This window comes from Rattus rattus, chromosome 8 (genome assembly GCF_011064425.1).
Source record: "Rattus rattus isolate New Zealand chromosome 8, Rrattus_CSIRO_v1, whole genome shotgun sequence".
Taxonomy (NCBI): domain Eukaryota; kingdom Metazoa; phylum Chordata; class Mammalia; order Rodentia; family Muridae; genus Rattus; species Rattus rattus.
This window is the reverse complement of record NC_046161.1, coordinates 99,368,390-99,387,828: the sequence shown is the minus strand read 5'-3', so window position 1 is coordinate 99,387,828 and position 19,439 is coordinate 99,368,390. Positions and strand designations below refer to the sequence as shown.

Below are 19,439 nucleotides of genomic sequence, written 5' to 3'. Positions count from 1 at the left end.
CCACTGCATTGTATGACCCTGCCCAGTGTCCTCAGATGCTAACATGGTCCATACTGGCTCCCACAGCCAGCTCTGGGCTCTGCTACACAAGCCTGCCCACTCTGACAAAGGACATGCCCTCTTTGGAACCCTTACTCCTGGCCACAGTCCTCACTGCCCTCTTTTGCAGGCTATGAAGAGACCCTGACCCGCTTAGCTGCCATCCTCGCCAAACACTTTGCTGACCCTCGAATAGTAGGCACTGGTGAGATGTCTTACAGAGGGCCTTGGAAATGGGGATGGGTCAGCATGTCCCAAGGGAGGGCCTGGGAATGGGGCAGTGGGTCAGCATGTCCTAAGGGAGAGCCTGGGAGTGAGGGTGGGTCAACATGTCCTAAGGGAGAGCCTGGGAGTGGGGGTGGGTCAGCATGTCCCAAGGGAGGGCCTGGGAATGGGGGAGTGGGTCAGCATGTCCCAAGGGAGGGCCTGGGAATGGGGGAGTGGGTCAGCATGTCCCAAGGGAGGGCCTGGGAATGGGGAGTGGGTCAGCATGTCCCAAGGGAGGGCCTGGGAATGGGGGAGTGGGTCAGCATGTCCCAAGGGAGGGCCTGGGAATGGGGGAGTGGGTCAGCATGTCCCAAGGGAGGGCCTGGGAATGGGGGAGGATCAGCATGGCTGGAAAGCTGTTTTCTACCTTAATGGTGGCCATGTGGGCATTAGGCTTGGGGTTCTCGGCCCATGCCAGAAGCTTGCTAAGGCATAGCATATCCTGACAGACATTCGAGACTCACTGATGCAGGCCCTGGCCAGCTACGTGTGCTACCCACACTCCCTGCGGGCCGTGGAACGGATCCCCGAGGAGCAGTAAGTAGCTTGGGGGGATATGTACCCCTCTGGACAGCACCATGCCCAGCCTCACTCTATACCTGCCGTCCCTCACCTTCCTTCCTAGGCGCATCGCCATGGTGAGGAACCTTTTGGCCCCCTATGAGCAACGACCCTGGGCCCAGACCAACTGGATCCTGGTGCGGCTTTGGAGGGTAAGCCTGACCTGAGGGCAGTAGCTAAGGACTGTGGGAAGGAGATGCCACCCTGTCCCTGACTCCGACTATTTAACTCTGCAGGGCTGTGGTTTTGGGTACCGCTACACACGGCTGCCACATCTGCTGAAAACCAAGCCAGAGGATGCTAATTTGCCCAGCCTCCAAAGTGAGTATTCAGATTAGACCAGCCCTGGAGACAGCCCCAGACAGGCAGTACCCCTTTCCTGCTACTCTCACTGTCCTTGAGTCTTCTCCAAGCCTCCTGCCTGGGCTTGTGTCAGGCTCCTAACCTTCCCCTCAGGCCCCCATTTTCCTCCCTCTTAGCACAGGGATGCTTCGGGATGAGAGCTTTTGTTCCCTTTGGGCTGGTAGTGAAGGGTTAACAATGGAAGGACCCCTTCAGCTTGGCGGAAACTCACAGTGGGTAGGGACATATTTTATTCACTCCCCTCTGCCTGCCTCTTTACTCCCAGCCATATCCCTGAAGTGTTTCTTCCTTCTTTGTTATCTTCTGGCCTTGGACCTTTGATTCAAGAGGGGGCACAAGCTAGAAACTGATGAGGACGCAGAGGGGGCATAGATGTGGCTAAGAACAGAGGCTCTCAAAGTGTCCTTAGCCCAAGGGCCTTCATCGGGTGCTGTGTAGCTTGCAGAGAGGGCTCATCACACTCCTTGCAGCCAGTGTCTTGGTCTCTGCATGTTTCCAGAGAGGTCAAAAGTCTTGTGCAGACTCACACAGCAAATCCTTCCTTGCTAAATACCCTCACTGGACTCTAGGACGGAACTGAGCTGCAAGTGGGGAGGGCAGTGGGCCCCGATACCATCCCTGTGTGCAGGAACTATTGATCTGCATCAGAGGGTTGGAGAGGTGTGTCGGGCCAGCTGCAGCGGAGAGCTCTGGTTACTGCTGCCCTTCCAGCCCAGACTTGGCGCTCAACACCTAAGCCAAATGCCAAGGCCAGACCAAGGGCAGCAGAGGACAGCAGGGCAGGGTCTGGGCTCTTTATGAAGCTGGCCTTGACACTAGTGGGAACAGTCAAGGTTGTCTTGTCTGTATCTGACATCTGCCGACAGGCATGTGATCCAGAACGTGCTTCAGGCCAGGCCCGCAGCGCTCTGGCCCAGGGGGTATGACAGTATTGGAAACACCTGCAGCTTTTGGCTTGCCCAGCAAGAGGGAGACAGACTCGCTCCTAAACTCTCAAGCCAAACTGTGCCGTTCCTCGGCCTTCGTGATCTGAATATTCTTAGGCAGTCATCATTTTGTTCTTAAAGCAGTGGTCCAGGAGGACAGGCAGGAGTCCTGTCGTGGAGTCCCTGGTCACACTGCTTTCCTCTGTCCCCAGAACCCTGCCCTTCAACCTTGCTACAGCAGCACATGGCAGACCTTCTGCGACAAGGTTCTGATGTGGCACCAAGCTTCCTCAACAGCGTCCTTAACCAGCTCAACTGGGCCTTCTCTGAGTTCATCGGCATGATCCAGGAGGTGGGCTGTGGTGGGGAGGGGTGGGCAGAGACCGAGGCACACCAGTGCTGCAAAGCCTCTCTCTGATTGCTACCTGGCTACCTGTTGGTGGTTTAGATTCAACAGGCTGCTGAACGCCTAGAGCGAAACTTTGTGGACAGCCGGCAGCTCAAGGTCTGTGCCACCTGCTTCGACCTGTCAGTCAGCTTGCTGCGCGTCTTGGAAATGACCATCACACTGGTCCCTGAAATCTTCCTTGACTGGTCCCGCCCTACCTCTGAGATGCTGCTTCGGCGTCTTGCACAGGTGTGTCCGTCTGGACGAGGAGGGAAGGACCCTGGGGATAACTCAGGTGGTGCGCTTGCCCACCCACCAATAGGCTTCTGCCCTCACAGCTGCTGAACCAGGTGCTGAACCGGGTGACAGCTGAGAGGAACCTGTTTGACCGTGTAGTCACGCTGCGGCTACCTGGTAAGGATCTAGGTGCCCTGCACCTCAGCACACCAAGGCCTTAGCTTCTCTGCCAGGAGCCTGTGCTAGATTCTCCACTCAGCACCAGGACATCCGTGCTGTGCACTCCCAGCCTCAGCTTGCCTTAAGTAGGAAAAACAGTGGGAAAGGCCAGTGGTATCAGCCAGGCCTGAAGCCCCTGCCACAGAACCCACCGCATAAGTGGTTCATCTTCCTTCCCTCCCTTAGGGCTGGAGAGTGTGGACCACTACCCTATCTTGGTGGCAGTGACCGGCATCCTGGTACGCCTCCTGGCACACGGTCCATCCTCAGAGTGAGTACTGGGGACTGTTGGCTCTCGTGGGAACTGGGTGTGCACTTTGAGGAGGGGCTGGTAGGGCAGAGCCTCATGGTACCCAATTGTCTCAAAATCAGAATCAATTCTGGGACCCTGAGGCAAGGAATACCAGGTGATGTGTAAACTGCTTTAACAAGCGTCAAGCTGGGTGGGAGGTCTTAGCTTTCAGCCACGCCTCCTGCAGGGGGCATAAATCCCCTAACTTGGAAGATGTGCTATTCTCTAATAGTCAGGGCCATCCTACTGGATCAAGAGCTGAGCACACGAAGCTACCGACCTGGGAAAGCCCAGCAGTGAGCATGAACCACTTTTATTACAAAATGCCTTAGCAGTCATCTAGGACAGAGCTGTCAGCTCATCATGGGAGAGGCTCGGACCATCTTCACCACCTGCAGTGGGAGTGCCAGAGGCACGGACTGAGGGTTCTGTTTAGCCATTAGGTTGAGTGCCAGTCCTTGCGAGGCCTCTGCTCTCCAGAGCCAGACTCGTCACCTATCTGTGCTTTTTCCTGCTGGGTTATGAGCCCAAGGGACTGGATCTGCCTCTGGCTGAAGACAGCAGGGCGTCCTGTAGGAGGGATGCATGCCCACCAGACTCCACAGGAGACTTTCAGCCTTCAGGAGGCCGGAGGCAGTAGACTGGTTCCTCTTCAGAAGGTAGAGGGCTCATTTCCTCCTTCCGTCATAGAGTGGGAGCTGGGTCTCCCGAACTGCCATCTCCCGCCTTGGGCGGGGCGGGGCGGTGTATGTTTGACTTTTCCATACACACCCTGATGTCTGCATTAACTCCTGGGGGTGGTCCCAGGACTCTGATACAAGGGCTCTCACCAGATTGGCTTGGTCTATAATCTTAATGGGACATTTGGCCACTCTGAGGTCCTAGGGGAAGCAGGCTGTAGTAGTCTGAGGCCTTGTCCTGAGCTAGGCAGAGCAAGAAGCAAGTGAGGGGGTCTCAACCCCTTTACCAGTGAGAAGAACTGTTCCAGTACAGATCACATGCAGTTGTGGGACCAGGCACAGTACGTCCCACCAGCATGCCAGTTCTCTAGACCGCAGCAGCAACGGCAAGCAGCAGGAGGCCTATGGCCTGCGTGGGGACTCCCAGGCAGTCTAGCTCATCATGAGACCCTCTGAGCCTGTGGAACTGGCTGACTCAGAGCCAGCCTTGAGTTGCAAGCCCATGGGGTTGCACAGATCAAAGTCTTCAGCTACTGCTAGCTGCACACGGCCATTGAGGCCTTTCTTGCCCGGCTCCAGGAAGACCACATGCTTGTGGACGCTGGCCTTGCGGCTGGGTGCATCTGGTGGTGTAGTGCTGAGCACGGAGGACTGTGCACTCAGCTCCTGGAGTGGACTGGATGCCCAGGGCCAGCAACGGTTGCGGCAGGCCCGCCGACAACAGCGGCAGCAGCCACGACAGGGTGGTGCGAACAGGTAGAGCAGCACCAGCACCAGGCCCACGATACAGCCCAGCAGTGTGGTGAAGCCCGTGTTGAAAGCCTCCGGCTCGGGGCGAGGCTTATGCACACTCACATTGTACTCAAGCGTCTGGTTGTGGTGCAGGCGGGGCCCACTTGCCAGGCACACAAAGAGGCCTGCGTGCTGTTCTTGCACCCTGCCTATGGCTAGGCTGCCATCCGCCAACACAGCAATGCTGCCATCCTGGGAGCCTGGCGCGACCAGCAGCTCGTTTTTCGGGGAAACCCAGGCCACTCGTGCAGCAGGCACTGTGGTGTTGCAGAAGAGCCTCAGGGACTGGCCCACGTGTGCGTGCAGCTCTTCCTCGGGCAGCTCTAAGCCTGGAGCTGCAGCCACGGAGCAGTTCTTGAAGACCGGGCTGTGCTCGAAGAAGCGCACTCGGGATTCTGCCACCTTAAAGGCCAAGCATGTGTACTCACGTTCAAAGTCGTGCAGAGCACTTAGGCCCCGCTGGTGCCAGCGCCGGAGCAGGTGGTAGAGGCTGCAGTCGCAGGGCAGTGGGTTGTTGTGCAAGTAGAGCCGATTCTTGAGGAAAGTGGGCAGTGCAGCCAGTTCAGGGACGGAGACATGGCCCAGCCAGTTGGAGGAGAGGTCTAGAGTGCGTAGGCGGGTTAACCCCAGGCCGTGCAGGTGGTTGAAAGAGAAAGAGGAGAGTTCGTTGCAGCTGAGATAGAGGTGGCTGAGCATGCTCAGGCCCTGGAAAGCATCCAGGTCCAAGTGCATCAGGCGGTTATTGAACAGAAGTAACTTCTCCAGCTCCTCCAGTCCATCCAGGTCATAGGTACGGAGTCTCCTCAGCAGGTTAGAGGACAGATCGAGTATCCTCAGCCTACTGGCGTTGGTGAACACACCACGGCCCAGGACATCCAACTTATTGTAGCCTAGGTACAAGGCACGCAGCCGGGAGAGGGGCGCCAGCCACCCCGGGTGCAGGCGTTTGAGTGCATTGTGGCTCAAATCGAGTTCTGCAGCAGTGGCAGGCAGTGCTGCCGGCAAGTCCTGTAACCCACGGCCCGCACAACTCAACACATCGGCAGCACAGACACATTTATTGGGGCAGTTGTGGGGAGCAGGGGGCAGAACACCCTCCAAATCTGAAGTGCCTGATCCAGCCCCCAACATGCACAGTAGTAAACCCAGTAGCACCAACCAGGCCATGGCAGTGGCCACCAGAGAGGAGATGGGGACAGCTCAGTGCAGGTCAGTAGCTCCAAGACTCACCTACTTCTATACAGGCTGATCGTGGGTCCCTATGGCCCATTGCTTGAGAGGCACAATGCTGGCTCCACCTGCCCAGCCTGGCTTTTCCTGCTCTTCTGGTCTGGGGTTGTGAGGTGGGGCCGCAGCCCTTCTAGCTCCGCTAGCTTCTCCAAGAGCTTTCTGACTGGATCCTAAGTACTAGCAAGGAAATGACCGCTCAGGGGCGGGGACCCACGTTCCCATTGGCTCCTGCTGTTAAGGGGTGGAGCAGCCATGCCCCTTGGCACTTGAGAAGCCAGTGTGACCAGCAGAGGGCTCCAGTGTCCCAGTTTGCTTGAATGGAAGCCTGACTTCCCTCTTGAAGAGCAGAAGGACTTAGGGGAGAATGTCTTCAGTTCTTGAAGGATTAGATTCGTGTATAATGGGGCAGGTGGAATCCTCACCCCTCCCCTTAGGCTTGCTTATTTGTGTGTACGTGGGTGCACATGCAGAAGTCCGACAACAACTTGTGAGTGGTTTTTCTCCTATTCTGGGGAATCAGATTCAACTTGTCATATTTGGTAGCAAGCACCTTTCTCTTTAGACTGATATACAGGTCATGTGGGACCCAGAACTTGAAAGGGTTGGTAAGCAGTAAGGTGGGAAGAATGAAGGCATAATAATGAGACCTCCGGGGGGTCACCTCTCCCCACATGGAGATAATTTCCATATAGGCTCAAAGCCTTCCTAACACCCATGCGCCCTCCCTATCCAGGACAGAGCAAGCCACATCTGTGCTCCTGGCTGATCCCTGCTTCCAGCTCCGCTCTATACGCTATCTTCTGGGGCAGCCAGAGCCCCTAGCACCTGGCTCCGCCTTGCCTGCCCCTGACCGGAAACGCTTCTCTCTACAGAGCTGTAAGTGGACCAGGGGTGGGTCAGGGAAGAGTTGCAGGATCCTCAATAGCAAATTCCCTGTCTGGGAGTATTCAAGAGGCACTGAGTTCTAGGACTACGGGGGTCCTAATTCTACCCACTACTAATCCAGATGCGGATTACATCAGTGCTGAGGAACTGGCCCAGGTGGAGCGGATGCTGGCTCACCTGACCGCGGCATCGGCCCAGGCAGCAGCTGCCTCCCTGGTGAGTGAGGCATAAGAGGGGTACATGTCATGTTACTAATCTGTAAACACCAGGACAGGTGTGAGCAACCGGCCCCAACTCTTCACCCTGTAGCCCACCAATGAGGAGGACCTCTGCCCAATCTGCTATGCCCACCCCATCTCTGCTGTGTTCCAGCCTTGTGGTCACAAATCCTGCAAGTAAGTGGGCCCCATGGAGACAAATAGGTGGGGAGGCACGTGAGGACACACGGTAGCACTCCTCCCCTCCCCTCCCCTCTGTAGAGCCTGCATCAACCAGCACCTGATGAACAACAAGGACTGCTTCTTCTGCAAAGCCACCATTGTATCTGTAGAGGACTGGGACAAGGCAGCCAGCACAAGTGCCACATCCTCAGCTGCCTAGGCTGTCCTGGAAGTCCACCATCAGACGCAGACCGAGTCCTATTTATGAGCTCCCTCGGCCCTGTCCCCATCACCCTCGCTCTTCCCACTCCCACCCATCTGCCTGTGTGTGCATAGCCTCACTGGTGGGAGGGGGCCTGAGGCCAGGCCACAGTGAGCATTAAATTATTATTCCCTTCAGCCCTGGCCCAGTGCTTCTTGAGGGAGTGGGGGCCTGTGTGCTATGCCCAGCAGGATCCTGTCCACCACTTCTGTCCCCACCAGAAGGCAGATGTCCAACAGCTTCAGAGCCACCCACTCCTCCCTGGACAAGTGGCACCAAGTCCAGAGCCTTCTGAAGCACTGAGTCCTACCCTGCCAATGGTAAAGTGGGGGCTCGGCCAGCCCTGCACATCCTTCACATGATAATACGAGGTTCTGGGACCGACTCCCCGATAGACTTGTGGGGCAGCACGCTGGCTCCGTTGAGGTAAAGTTCATCATTAACTATGACATCCTCACCCAGCACTGTGACATTCTCCATGCGCACCTGGGGGTGGGGGACAAGCCTTGTTAACGGGGCACACGGATTCCCCTCTCCTGTGCCCACCCAGCCCAGCTCATAGACTTACCCATTGGCCTACACGGCAGCGCCAGCCCACGATGCATGACTCAAGCCAGGAATGGGAGCGGATGTGAGCATCACGAAGCACCGTGCACCGCCGGATGCACACGCCGTCCTCCACCACCACACCAGGACCCAGGCTCACATTGGGGCCAATGCTGCAGTTCTGACCGATACGGGCACTTGGGTCCTGAGAGTGTTGAGGAAAGCAAGAGTGGGTCATTTGTCTCCCAAATCTAAAACAATCAGCGACAGGCTGGGCAAGGGCCTCACCACAAGCACATTCCCCACAACGCCAGGGCCTGAGTACAGTCTCTCTGGATGCTTCTGTCTCAGCGACTGTAGGAAGAGGCACATGCCAGTGAGGAAGTCCTTAGGCTGTCCAATGTCCATCCAGAAGCCTGCACAGAGAGACCAATCAGAGGGCTCTGCCTAGCCACAGACTACCCCTCACCCTATGGCCTCCGCCTCACCCTGCAGCTCCATGGCATATAGCTGCCCCTCCTTGGCCATAACTGGGAAGATCTCCTTCTCAATGGATGTAGGCTTCAGCTGTGGAAGTGGGCAATTTGTGAGCAGGCCACACACGAGAGGCTGCTGCGCCCAGCCCGCCCAGCAGCCCAACGCCACACACCTGGATGCGCTGCAGCACAGCAGGGCTCAGGATGTACATGCCTGCGTTGATCTTATTGGACACAAATACCTGCGGCTTCTCAACAAAACGGTGAATGCGGCCTGTGTCAGCCTCGCACACCACCACACCGTACTTGGAAGGCTCTTCCACCTTGGTTACCTGAATACAGAGGTGGAGGATTAGTCCAGCAGGATTCCTTACCCTTGACACACATGCCTATCCCACATCTCAAAGGCTAGACCCCAAAGACATTCTGCACAGCTTTGCAGCAAAACAAGGGACAAGTGTAAGACTGGGGGTCAAGAGACTCGATATGAGGGTGGGGATGTCAGAGAAGGAAGTCTTCTCTTACCAAGATGGAGCCCTCTTGGCCATGGTGTCGATGAAACTGCACCATGGCTTGGAAGGGGAAATCACATATCACATCGCTGTTGAGAACGAAGAAAGGGTCGGCAGTCTCAGAGAGTAGGTCTCGGGCCAAGGCCAGAGGCCCAGCTAGAGAACGGGACAAGCCAAAGTTACCACCTTGCTAAAGGACTAGGTCCTTGAGTCCAGAGGCCCCACCCATCCATAAAGACTGGATAATAGCCCTTTACTGACCCTAAACTTTGCCAAGGGTCTTCCTTTTACTGACCTGTTCCCAAAGGCTCCTCTTCATGAGACATAGAGATTCGGATTCCAAGCTGGAAAGAAGAAGCCATCTGGTTATGTTCTTCCTCCAATAGTAGGAGCCCCGGGGACCTAAGGAAAGGGCTAAGTCCATGCCTCACCCTTTGCTCTTGTGCCTTCATTTCCTTCTCCAACATCTGTGACATGTAGCTCACTGCCAGGATCACATGGTCTACACCCGCCTGTCAAGACACAAATAAGGTGTGATGGTTGACTGGTGATATGACCACCCCTGGCCTCCCAGTCACTATCCATCCCTCTTCCCGCCATAGCAGACCCACGGCCTTACCGCGGCAAGTGCCTCCACTTGGTGCAGCAAAATGGGCTTATTGCAGAAGTCCACCAATGGCTTCGGAGTGCTCAGCGTCAGCGGCCGCAACCGTGTCCCATACCCACCCACCAAGATCAGTGCCTTCATGGCGTCTGCAGAAAGTACTTACAGGCCGTCTGACCAACCCCTGCTGCGCACTCCCGCTGCTGTGCCCTGACTGCACCCTTCACCAGCTAGAGTGACCAACTCTGGTGTCACCTCGTCCGCCTGCTCTACCTTGATGTGGGGTCTAGGGGTAGCCAGAACACAAGAGGAGGAGGAACTGGTTGGAGACCGGCTGGCCCGGAGTTCCGGCCGGAGGCGGCGCAGCCAGTGACGTAACAGGGGCGAGCCAATCGGCTGTTAACTACGTGGCAGGGCCGCCCGCAGCCGATCGCCCAGGCTTTACGCTGCGGCAGACGTAGCCAATTGGATTTCCCACGCGCTGGGCTGCCATGGGGACCCGGAGAACTCGCGAGTCAGAAGCCCATTGGCGGATCTAAAGGCGGAACGGAAAAAGGAAGCTTAACTTCCTATCGGAACCCGGTCCGCCACGCGGCAGCTGCCATCCGCCCCGCCCCGCCCCGCCCCGCCCCTCCCTCAAACTCCACTCCGGGCCCGCCCTGATGACTCCGCCCTCAATACTTGCTCTGACCCCCATTTCCAACCCTCCTGTGCTGCCTCTCCCCACCCCCTGCTACGGCACTGTCCCGCAGCACCTGTCTGGACCCAGTTCAACCGGGTTCTTCAGCTGGGACCCCGGCACCTTCCCCTCAGGTGGATGATATCTACTAGCCAGGTCGGCCCAACCGGAGGCTATGAAGTTTTCACATAGACTAGGACAGAGTTCAGTTTCTAGAGGCTTTATTTTGACGTATATGACCGGACACAAGCGGGCGGATAGCGCTGGGTGTACAGAAAAGGGCCAGCTTGGGCCAAGCACTCCTCCACCACACAGAAGACCCGGGGAAACGCAAGCGCGCCTAAGCGCCAATGGAGCCACGTATGTATCCAGGCGCAGGTCTTAGGGTGTGTAGCTTCCAGGAAAGAGGAGCAGATAACAATTTCCAGAATTCGAAGTCTTACATTTCCTCCACAGAAGCAAAGGAACTTTCCTCAGGTCCTCCTTTTTTTTTTTCTCATTAAAACGTAGTTTTTAAAATGAGCACACACACAACCAACTTATACAGCTGTAAAGTTCAAAGCAGTTTGCATCTAGGGAACGTGCACTTGGCCAGATGTGAGCGAATGAGCAGCGGATACTGAACGAGCCCAGGTCCCTTGCCTCTAGGAGAGAATCCCCACAGCACTGCACAGGCCCACAGCTGGGAGGAGTGGGGTCCCAGGCAAGGAAATTGCTCTAACTGGTCCCTTCCTCTTTAAGCAGCACCCATCCCTTTTCACTCCCACCCATCTCCCCAGGCTGGTGTGGGCTTGGCCCGGGAAATACAATGGAGAGGGGTAATCTGAGCTCCCCAACCCATGATCCCGAGTTGCACTTTGGTCCCAAATTGAGGCTGGGAAGGCAGGACCTGTCAGAAAAGAGCAGGGCTCTAGCCTGGGACAGGCAGAAGAGCAGTGATCTAAAGTGTTCGCACACTTGCCACCACCATCAGATAACCGAGCAGGGCCTCCAGATATTAAAAGTGCTGAAAAGTGGGCCCTGGCCTTAAGCAGCAGCACATCCCAGCCTCCCCACACTGTGCTGCAGGAGCAGTGCGAGTGCCCACCACCTCCCTTGCTACTTGAGAAGCGGCAGAATGGGGTTAGCACCTCCCAAAATCTGGTAAATCGGGAAGCACAGCACATTCCTTGGTGGTCTCTGCTGGCCCCGACCTCCTCTTGACCTCTCTCCTGGCAGAGAAAAGGCATCCACACTAATGACACTGCCTGCATGGCTGAAGCAACAAGTACTACTGAGCAGAAGGCAGTTGTTAGTAACCAGAAATGGGCAAAGCTATGCCTCCCGGCCCTAAGGAATGGGAACCTGCCCACCACTGGCACCAGGGTCAGAAGACTATGACTCGGAAACCCTTTTCAGAAGCTGCATCTCTTAAGAACCCGGAAATTATGCCATTCGCTACCAGTTTCTCTCAAAGGTTGGCAGGATTACCTTCAAATGCCAAAATAGACATGTTAGAAGTGACAGACATGGAGAATGTTGCTCACTTTGGCAATGATGAGTGTAGTGTAACCTGTTGGGACACCTATGTTACAGGCAGCAGGTCTCTACCATCAAAGGACTGGTAGTAGAAATAAAAGCAATGGGTCAGGATCACACCTGAACCTTCTCTACCCACTGTTGGTGCTGAAGGCCATACCCTAGGCCCACAAGGAGGCCACTGGGCCAGCAGGTACACAACTAAGAATCATTCGACTACTAGGTTTTTAACAGCAGAACCTGCTGAAGAGGGCACAGGATCAAAGACTCAGAAAAGGGAACAAGAATACTCTGCTGAGAAGCATGAAATCAACACACACTAATCAACACGGCTACACTCCAGAAAGCTTGCCACAACATAGGGCCAGCGGGTGAACAAATGGACTGACTGACAAACCCTAGGATTAATCAGACAAAGCTCTCAGCAGACTCTGGGCACTGGTACCCAGGGCCCTATGTCCCTAAAAGCAAACAAGTTTAAAGTTCTCCCTCCAAGCCTAGAGCCTGGAACACCACGGTAATGGGCTGCTGCCTCGAGCTTGGCCTGGAGAAGACAAGACCCTGAGCGGACCACGGTTCCCGAGCCCTGGGAGGAGCAGCCCATCCAAGGGCAGCATAGCTGCCCAAGCTAGGGGAAGGGACATCACCCAAAGCCCAAGAACTGCAAATACTGTCTGGGCCTTTAGGCCTCCCAGGACACTGACTCTCCTTAGCAAACAGAGCTGTGCCCATCTTAGTGGGTTAGGAGGATATGAAGGCCTCCTTAGGCAAGGGATCTCAGCGAGAGTCTGGCTGGGGTTGTGGAGAAAGGAACAGGGTTACATGCCAGTGGGTGTCTAGGGAGCCCAGGGCCTGCCCTCTGCTATGAGTCGGCCTTAGCTCAGTTTCATAAATCTAGCCCCATGCCAAAATCAGACCTAAGGATGAGTCCATCTGTGCAGTTAGCCCTCTAATGCCCTGAGGGCATCTGGTTAAGCACTGGCACAAAACTAGAAAGGCCCTCAGGATGTGGGCACTTAACCTTCCCCAATTCTGGGAAATAAGGGATGATTAGGCATGGAGAGACCCTGTGCCAGCCAAGGGCTTCACCTCATGATCAGCAGAGCCCCATAGCCACAGAACCCAAAAACCTTAGGCAAGGGAAACCAAAGTTCAAGGCATTCTCTTTGCTGTCAGGCCCACGGGGGCCACCTCTTCCTTCCTGAGTGAGCCTGGACCCAGAGCTTGGGAGCCAGGCTGAGGACGAATGTCCTATCTCCCCTACTTTATACATATGGATTCCAGGCTACAGCTAAAAACATTTCTTTTAGTTTACACCAAAGAGAAATATAACCCTTTAAAAGCAAGTCTGTGTCCTCACAGCAAGTTCAGAGCAATGGTCCCTGCCTGTGGGTGGAGAGGAAGGGGTCCTAGGGCCCAGAACTGGGCTTACTGGTTCTCATCCCGCATCTGCTCCATGATGCTGATAAGATTCTCCAAGCCAAACACATAGCCTCTGTCTGGCCCATCGTGAACAGTGGGGTCATCCCGGAAGCCCTTGAATGTGCTATGTGCAAAGTCAATCATGCGGACATCCACCTTGGGCGGAGAAGAGGGGCCAGCCTCAAGACTGGTGTTGCTAGGGCTGGTGCTAGGACCACAGAGTGGTGGCACCTCAGGGAGCCCCATGTCCACGTGCTTGAGACGCAGCTCAGACCGGCACTCCTTGCCATCATAGATGACAAGCAGGGAACTGGAGTAGAAGCGGTAGGAGGCCTGCCGCTCCAGCACAGCTTTGAGGCCTCGCAGTTTGCTCAGGATAGGCTCAAAAAGGTCACGTCGCAGGTCCAAGCCATTGTGCAGGTACTGATACAGGGCATTGCGGAAGCCTTCGATGGAGAGTCCACGACCATAGTACTTATTCCTACAGAGGTAATGACCTGTGTCCAGCTGGTACACCTGAAACCCCAGGAGACAAGATGAGGTTGAGAACCAGGAAGGTCTGATGACCACAAAGTATCCCCAACTAAGAAAACAAAAACAAAAAACAAAAACAACCCCCAACCAACCAAACCGGTCTGGAAGGCACTCTGACCAACCTGAGCTCTTCAGCTCCTCCTACTGGAGCAGGGAGGCCACATTCACCCCAGGTTTTCCAGTCATGGAGCTGTGAAAGCCAATACCAGGCCTATTGCCATCACTTTAGAAGCCTGCCTGCAAACTAGAGTCTAACTGGGAACACACTGCTGACAGACAAGTCTTACTTTCCCCATAACAGGGTACCAGGCTCTGTCAGTGCCTGCACATGGAGCTCAGCCAGAGTCTAGTGAGGAAAGCAGGGCTCAGTGAACCCACCTGCAAAACCACACAGCACCCTGTGGTGACTCACCTTTTCAGAGGAGATTCTGGAACAGTGCAGCCAGGAGGACACAGATGTCAGGCAGGGTGGGTACAACCTAAACATGCACTCGGCAGCACCTGGGCTCGCAGCAGTGGTGACTCACCTGCATGCCACAGACCCTGACCCCCAGCGAGGCCGATGTGCTCTGCTCACACTTCCTCATCTGCCGGGCTGCCTTCTCAGCTGAAGCATCATCCCCATGCTGTCGGGTACCCATCTTCAAGTCCAACACACAGGGGTACTTGAAGTGGTGAACCACATTCTCAAGCAGGAGGAACTCTGGGCCAGAGTCAAGAAGAATGGTGACCATACTCAGTCAGCTCCACCCAGAAGAACACAATGAAAATTCTCTATGAAAGTGACATGCTGGCCCGCCAGAAACTGTGTATGTCTTACAAATTCTTCTGTTTTGTCTTGTTTTTTGAGACAAGAGTTTCTCTGTGTAACCCTTACTGTCCTGGAACTTGCTTTGTAGACCAGGCTAGCCTCAAACTCAGAGATCCACCTGCCTCTGTCTCCCGAGTACTGGCATTAAAGGTGTGGTCCACCCCCTCACAAGTTGTTCTTCTTTTGTTTTGTTTTTTAAAGATTTATCTGTTTAATGTATGTGGGTACACTGTAGCTGTCCTCAGACACACCAGAAGAGGGCATCGGACCCATTACAGATGGTTGTGAGCCACCATGCGGTTGCATGGGAATTGTGCTCTTAACCTCTGAGCCACCTCTCCAGCACCACCTCCAAAGTTCTTAAACAGCAGTTTCAAACAAATGACATAAATTTTAGAATATATATCCCACACAATCTTAGAGCCAGGGTTTGGTGGCGCACACCCTTTAATCCCAGCACTCACACAAGACCGGCAGGTAGCTATCCTGTTCTCATCCTGAGAAGTAAGTAGCTGAGCGGTTTAGAACACTTGTTGCTTTTGGATTCAATTCCTTTTCTTTTCTTTTTTTTTCCAGAGCTGGGGACCGAACCCAGGGCCTTGTGCTTGCTAGGCAAGCGCTCTACCACTGAGCTAAATCCCCAACCCCTTGGATCCAATTCCTGGATTTAACTGCTAACATCAACATGGTGGCTCACAACCATCTCTAACTCCAGTTGCAGGAGACCCTCCTTCTGGACTCCACAGGAACCTGGCATGCGTATGGTACACACAGACACCTACAGGCAAAACATTCATACACATAAAATTTATTTGAAAAAAAAACACACCTTTGATCCTGGCACTTGAGAGACAAAGGCAGGCAGACCTCTGTGAGTTTGAAGCCAGCAAGGTCTACATAGTGAGTTCCAGGATAACCAGGGTTATGTAGAGAAGGCTATGTAGAAGAAACCCTGTTTAAAAAAAGAGGAATTCCTTGTATAGCCTATGATCTATCGAATTTTCCATAGCATACATACAAGATACCCACTGATCTGAATTTTGTAATTTGGGGTGTACATGTTATGCTGTATGTGTGGTGTATACTTGTTGTAGTGGGTGTGTCGGTACACATGTGTGAAGGGCAGAGGGCAACTTCAGGCCATTCTCCTTCATTGCTCCTTATCTTTATTTTCTGAGACAGGAATTCTCCCTGAACTTGAAGCTCACTGATCCAGCTAAGCTTCAGGGATCTGTCTGCCTTTGTCTCTACCCTCTCAGGATGTGATCATAGGCAAGCCTGGCTTTTTTTTTTAAGTTCTACAGATCTGAACTCAGGTCTTCAGCCTTGCATAGCAGGCACATTACTGACTTGGTTATCTCCGGTCTTTGACAGTCTCACGATCCCTGTCTTCAACAGCCCGGAGAGTAAAGGATGGCAATGAGCCCCAGGGAGAGCGCGGAGACAATGGGCGCACACCACCACACCTGGTGTTATTGTGCTTTCTGTGCTGTAGATCTACCATACACACAATAGCCCAAAGAATATTTGGCCACATCTCTGCCAGCATCAGTAAACCAAGGCCTTACTTATTTAGTCTAGTAACTCACCCAGACCTAAGAAATAAGAAAGACATATTTGCAGCATTATTCCCCCCCCCCAAAAAAAAGAGGAAATCAATTTCTAACATTCTCAAAAGAAATTTTCAGGAAGAACTGGGCTTAAAATCTATCTTGGAGAGAGTGAATAACTGTCCAATGTCCAGCCGTAAGTGGGACAGCTACAGCTGTTATCACTCCTTCCAAGGCCTAGGGGACATTATGGAGGACAGGAAGGAGTATGCACAACACTGTCTCTGACCACAGCGTGCTCACTACAGTCGGGTACAGACAGCAACTGTGGTGACTGACTTACGGCTTGCACAGGACCTGGACAAAACGGAACATGCTAACTTCCAGCCTGGGGAGGGAGGGGCACATGCTGTGGCAGGCATGAACTCATAGCAGCTGTGGCTTCCTACACAAGACCTGCGTAAGATCTGGCCCATCAGCATTCCAGCATGAATGGGAGAGGCGCACATGAGGCTTTACCCCTCATGGAACTGAAAGGCTACTGGTAGTTAAAGGCTGCTAGGGCACGAAGATACCAGCACTCTCCTTCCAGTCAGTATTTGTTTGTTTTGTTTTGTTTGTTTCTTTGTAGGTGGGGCACAGGTTCCAGCAAGAGACGGGTAAGGGGACAGAACGTGCGTGTGAGCACACATATATCGAACTATCAAAGAGTAAAACCTCATTTTAAGGCCAGGCAGTGGTGGTGCACACCTTTGGTCCAGCAATAAATAGGAAGGCAGAGGCAGGTGGATCTCTGAGTTCAAGGCCAGCCTGGTCTACAAAGCGAGTTCCCGACAGTCAGGGTTACACAAAGAGACCTTGTTTCGAAAAACCAAAACCAAACCAAACCAAAACAAAAATCATTAAAAGAGAACTAACAATGAGGTCAGAGAAAGAACACAGTCCATGGCGGGGTAGCTGTGCTCTTGAACTTGCAAGGCCAGTTCTATCAACAATGTCGTGTTACGGGGCTCTTAGCCCATCCCTCCCTGAGGATTCATACTTAGTCAGTGACAGAGAGGAAAGGAAGAGATCTTTTCCCCAGTGGGGTCAGGTACCCGTGTTCCTGTAAATAACCCTGTAAGACTGCCTAGGACACACAGAGAGAAGCAGAGTCAGGCTAGCCAGGAAGAGGAAAATTAGTGGAAGGAACATCAGAGAGCAAGCAGCTGAATGTGACTTCAGTACATTATGTACTTGTATAAAAACCTCATAATAAAATCGACTATTATGTCTAATATATGCTAATAGAAAATGCTTAGTCTTGAGACTAAGGGGAGAGTTCAATGATAGAGCAAATATGCTTGGGCATGAATGGGCCCCAGATTCAGTCCTCAGACCAAAACTGCAATAGGAACAAAACTCTCTTGTCGTTTCCTCACACAATTTCACGCCAGTGGACAAGGATACTGTAGAGTTTTCGGTCCTTGGACTCGGAGCGCATGCGGCTCAGCTGCTGCTTGTGGCAGCGCAGGCTCCAGGGGTTGTAGCTGATCTTCTCAGAGCTCAGCCCGCTATTGCTGTCTAGCATCTGGAAAGGGACATCTGAGTGGCTGTGCAGCTCCACCTTTGGACTCTTTGTCTCCTGGGAGCTAAGAAAGAAGAACAGACATACCACTAAGAGATCAGAGACGTCACCTTTAGGGACACTGGAAGAGAAGAATTAGAACAAGCCTCGCCTGACACCCAGAACCCAAGTAAAAGTGAGTGAACATAATGAGCGCCGTGGGCCTCTGAGAAGTTCCTGAGAAACAATCGTGTCCAATTACAGTGTACGGTAACACTCCCCGTTCATTAAAGTCAAAGGAAAAGAGCCTGGGCTCTGGTGACACGGGCCAGCTTAGGGTAAAGGCACTTGCTGCACAAAGCTGACAACCTGAGGTGGATCCCCAGGAGCCACACAGCAGACGGAAAGAACTAACTCCACAACCCTGTCCTCTGACCTCTATATACAGAAGGGGATATAGACACACACCCTGCCCCCAACAAATACCCCACAATACATAGTACTTAATTTAAATAGTTTTTTTTAGGGCTGGAGAGATGGCTTAGTGGTTAAGAGCACTGACTGCTCTTCCAGAGGTTCTGAGTTCAAATCCCAGCAACCACATGGTGGCTCACAGCCATCTGTAATGAGATCTGATGCCCTCTTCTGGTGTGTCTGAAGACAGCTACAGTGTACTTATAAGAAATAAATCTTTAAAAAAAAAATAGTTTTTTTAAAAAATAAGAGGTCAAGTATGGTGATACACACCTTTGATATCAGCACTTAGGAGGCAGAAGCTGGTGGATCTCAGGTGAGTTCAAGGTCATCCTGATCTACATAGTGAGAGTTCAAGGCCAGTCAGGGTTACATAAAACCATGTCTGAAAAGTAAAACAATGACCCCTCTCCAAAAACAAAACAAAAGAAAAACAAACAAAAAAACTCACCACCACCAACAAAAAAAAGTAAAAAAGGGAAGAAGGGGTTGGGGATTTAGCTCAGTGGTAGAGTGCTTGCCTAGCGAGCGCAAGGCCCTGGGGTTTGGTCCCCAGCTCCGAAAAAAAGAAGAAGAAGAAAAAAAAAAAAAAAAAAAAGAAGGAAAGAAAACTAGGTACTGGAGAGATGGCTTAGTGGTTAAGAGTACCTACAGTTTTTGTACAAGACTGGGATTTGGTTCCCAGCACACACGTAATTAAAAATATAAATAAATCTTATTAAAAACAAAACAAAACACCAGACCAAGTGCCATCCATGTAGGGTATCCTGAGGCTGGTACCCTTCCTTGTACTCTGCTGGTGTCAACATAACTGTAGCCCTGTAAATGCATCTGGCGTTCTCACATGGAAGGTGCTGTGTGCTGGTCATCCCGGATGCTCAGAAGGCTAATCGGGGCAGGACTACTTAAGCACAGCAAGTTTACAACCAAATTAGCATGGGCAGCACAGAGAAATCCTATTTAGAAAGCAGACCAGCAGTGGGAAGACAGCACAGTGGTCAGCACTCACCACACAAGGATGGGAACTGGAGTTTGGTGTCCCAGAACCCATGGAACAATGTGAGTGTGGTGACTAAGGTGTAATTCCAACCTTCAGAACGCAAAGACAGGATGTGATGGCTATTCTTGGTTGTCAACTTGACTGCATCTGGAATTAACTAAAACCCAAGCAGCTAGATATGCCTGTGATCGATTTTTCTTAAATCATTTAAGTGGGAAGACTCACCTTTAATCTGACCCAGACAGC

The 19,439-nt window shown here is 53.1% G+C and overlaps 4 protein-coding genes across 4 annotated transcripts in view; 1 reads left to right on the top strand and 3 right to left on the bottom strand.

Annotated features, from left to right (window-relative positions):
* Positions 1-7,658, top strand: part of Rnf123 (ring finger protein 123) — a 28,587-nt gene extending 20,929 nt beyond the window's left edge. The window contains exons 28-39 of the mRNA XM_032910590.1: positions 170-244; positions 756-843; positions 932-1,019; positions 1,104-1,188; positions 2,369-2,508; positions 2,605-2,793; positions 2,883-2,958; positions 3,187-3,271; positions 6,728-6,870; positions 7,001-7,095; positions 7,189-7,274; positions 7,359-7,658. Of these exons, the coding sequence (XP_032766481.1) occupies positions 170-244; positions 756-843; positions 932-1,019; positions 1,104-1,188; positions 2,369-2,508; positions 2,605-2,793; positions 2,883-2,958; positions 3,187-3,271; positions 6,728-6,870; positions 7,001-7,095; positions 7,189-7,274; positions 7,359-7,479 (1,271 nt within the window). The 3' untranslated portion in view covers positions 7,480-7,658. The remainder of the gene's footprint in view (positions 1-169; positions 245-755; positions 844-931; positions 1,020-1,103; positions 1,189-2,368; positions 2,509-2,604; positions 2,794-2,882; positions 2,959-3,186; positions 3,272-6,727; positions 6,871-7,000; positions 7,096-7,188; positions 7,275-7,358) is intronic.
* Positions 3,590-6,734, bottom strand: Amigo3 (adhesion molecule with Ig like domain 3). The gene has a single exon (XM_032910588.1). The coding sequence runs from the start codon at positions 5,929-5,931 to the stop codon at positions 4,405-4,407; it is 1,527 nt and encodes a 508-aa protein (XP_032766479.1). The 5' UTR covers positions 5,932-6,734; the 3' UTR covers positions 3,590-4,404.
* On the bottom strand, positions 7,405-10,033 carry Gmppb (GDP-mannose pyrophosphorylase B). The gene is made up of 9 exons (XM_032910589.1): positions 9,675-10,033; positions 9,487-9,567; positions 9,351-9,399; positions 9,069-9,211; positions 8,717-8,875; positions 8,556-8,634; positions 8,356-8,483; positions 8,090-8,272; positions 7,405-8,007 (listed from the first exon to the last, which is right to left on the bottom strand). Exons 1-9 carry the CDS (start codon positions 9,801-9,803, stop codon positions 7,876-7,878), a joined length of 1,083 nt encoding a protein of 360 aa, XP_032766480.1. The 5' UTR covers positions 9,804-10,033; the 3' UTR covers positions 7,405-7,875.
* Positions 10,034-10,542: 509 nt separating this feature from the next.
* The window catches only part of Ip6k1 (inositol hexakisphosphate kinase 1), a 43,683-nt gene continuing 34,786 nt past the window's right edge, over positions 10,543-19,439 (bottom strand). Inside the window, exons 4-6 of the mRNA XM_032910587.1 lie at positions 17,623-17,804; positions 14,340-14,515; positions 10,543-13,794 (exon numbers count right to left, since the gene is read on the bottom strand). Of these exons, the coding sequence (XP_032766478.1) occupies positions 13,285-13,794; positions 14,340-14,515; positions 17,623-17,804 (868 nt within the window). The 3' untranslated portion in view covers positions 10,543-13,284. The remainder of the gene's footprint in view (positions 13,795-14,339; positions 14,516-17,622; positions 17,805-19,439) is intronic.

Bases quoted from the DNA above. Each gene is read 5' to 3' on its own strand.
- Amigo3 (XM_032910588.1), bottom strand. From the start codon at position 5,931: ATGGCCTGGTTGGTGCTACTGGGTTTACTACTGTGCATGTTGGGGGCT.
- Gmppb (XM_032910589.1), bottom strand. From the start codon at position 9,803: ATGAAGGCACTGATCTTGGTGGGTGGGTATGGGACACGGTTGCGGCCG. The intron at 8,876-9,068 runs GTAAGAGAAGAC...CTCTGTATTCAG, and splicing joins GCCAAGAGGGCTCCATCTTG to GTAACCAAGGTGGAAGAGCC. The intron at 8,635-8,716 runs GTGTGTGGCGTT...CCACTTCCACAG, and splicing joins CTGTGCTGCAGCGCATCCAG to CTGAAGCCTACATCCATTGA.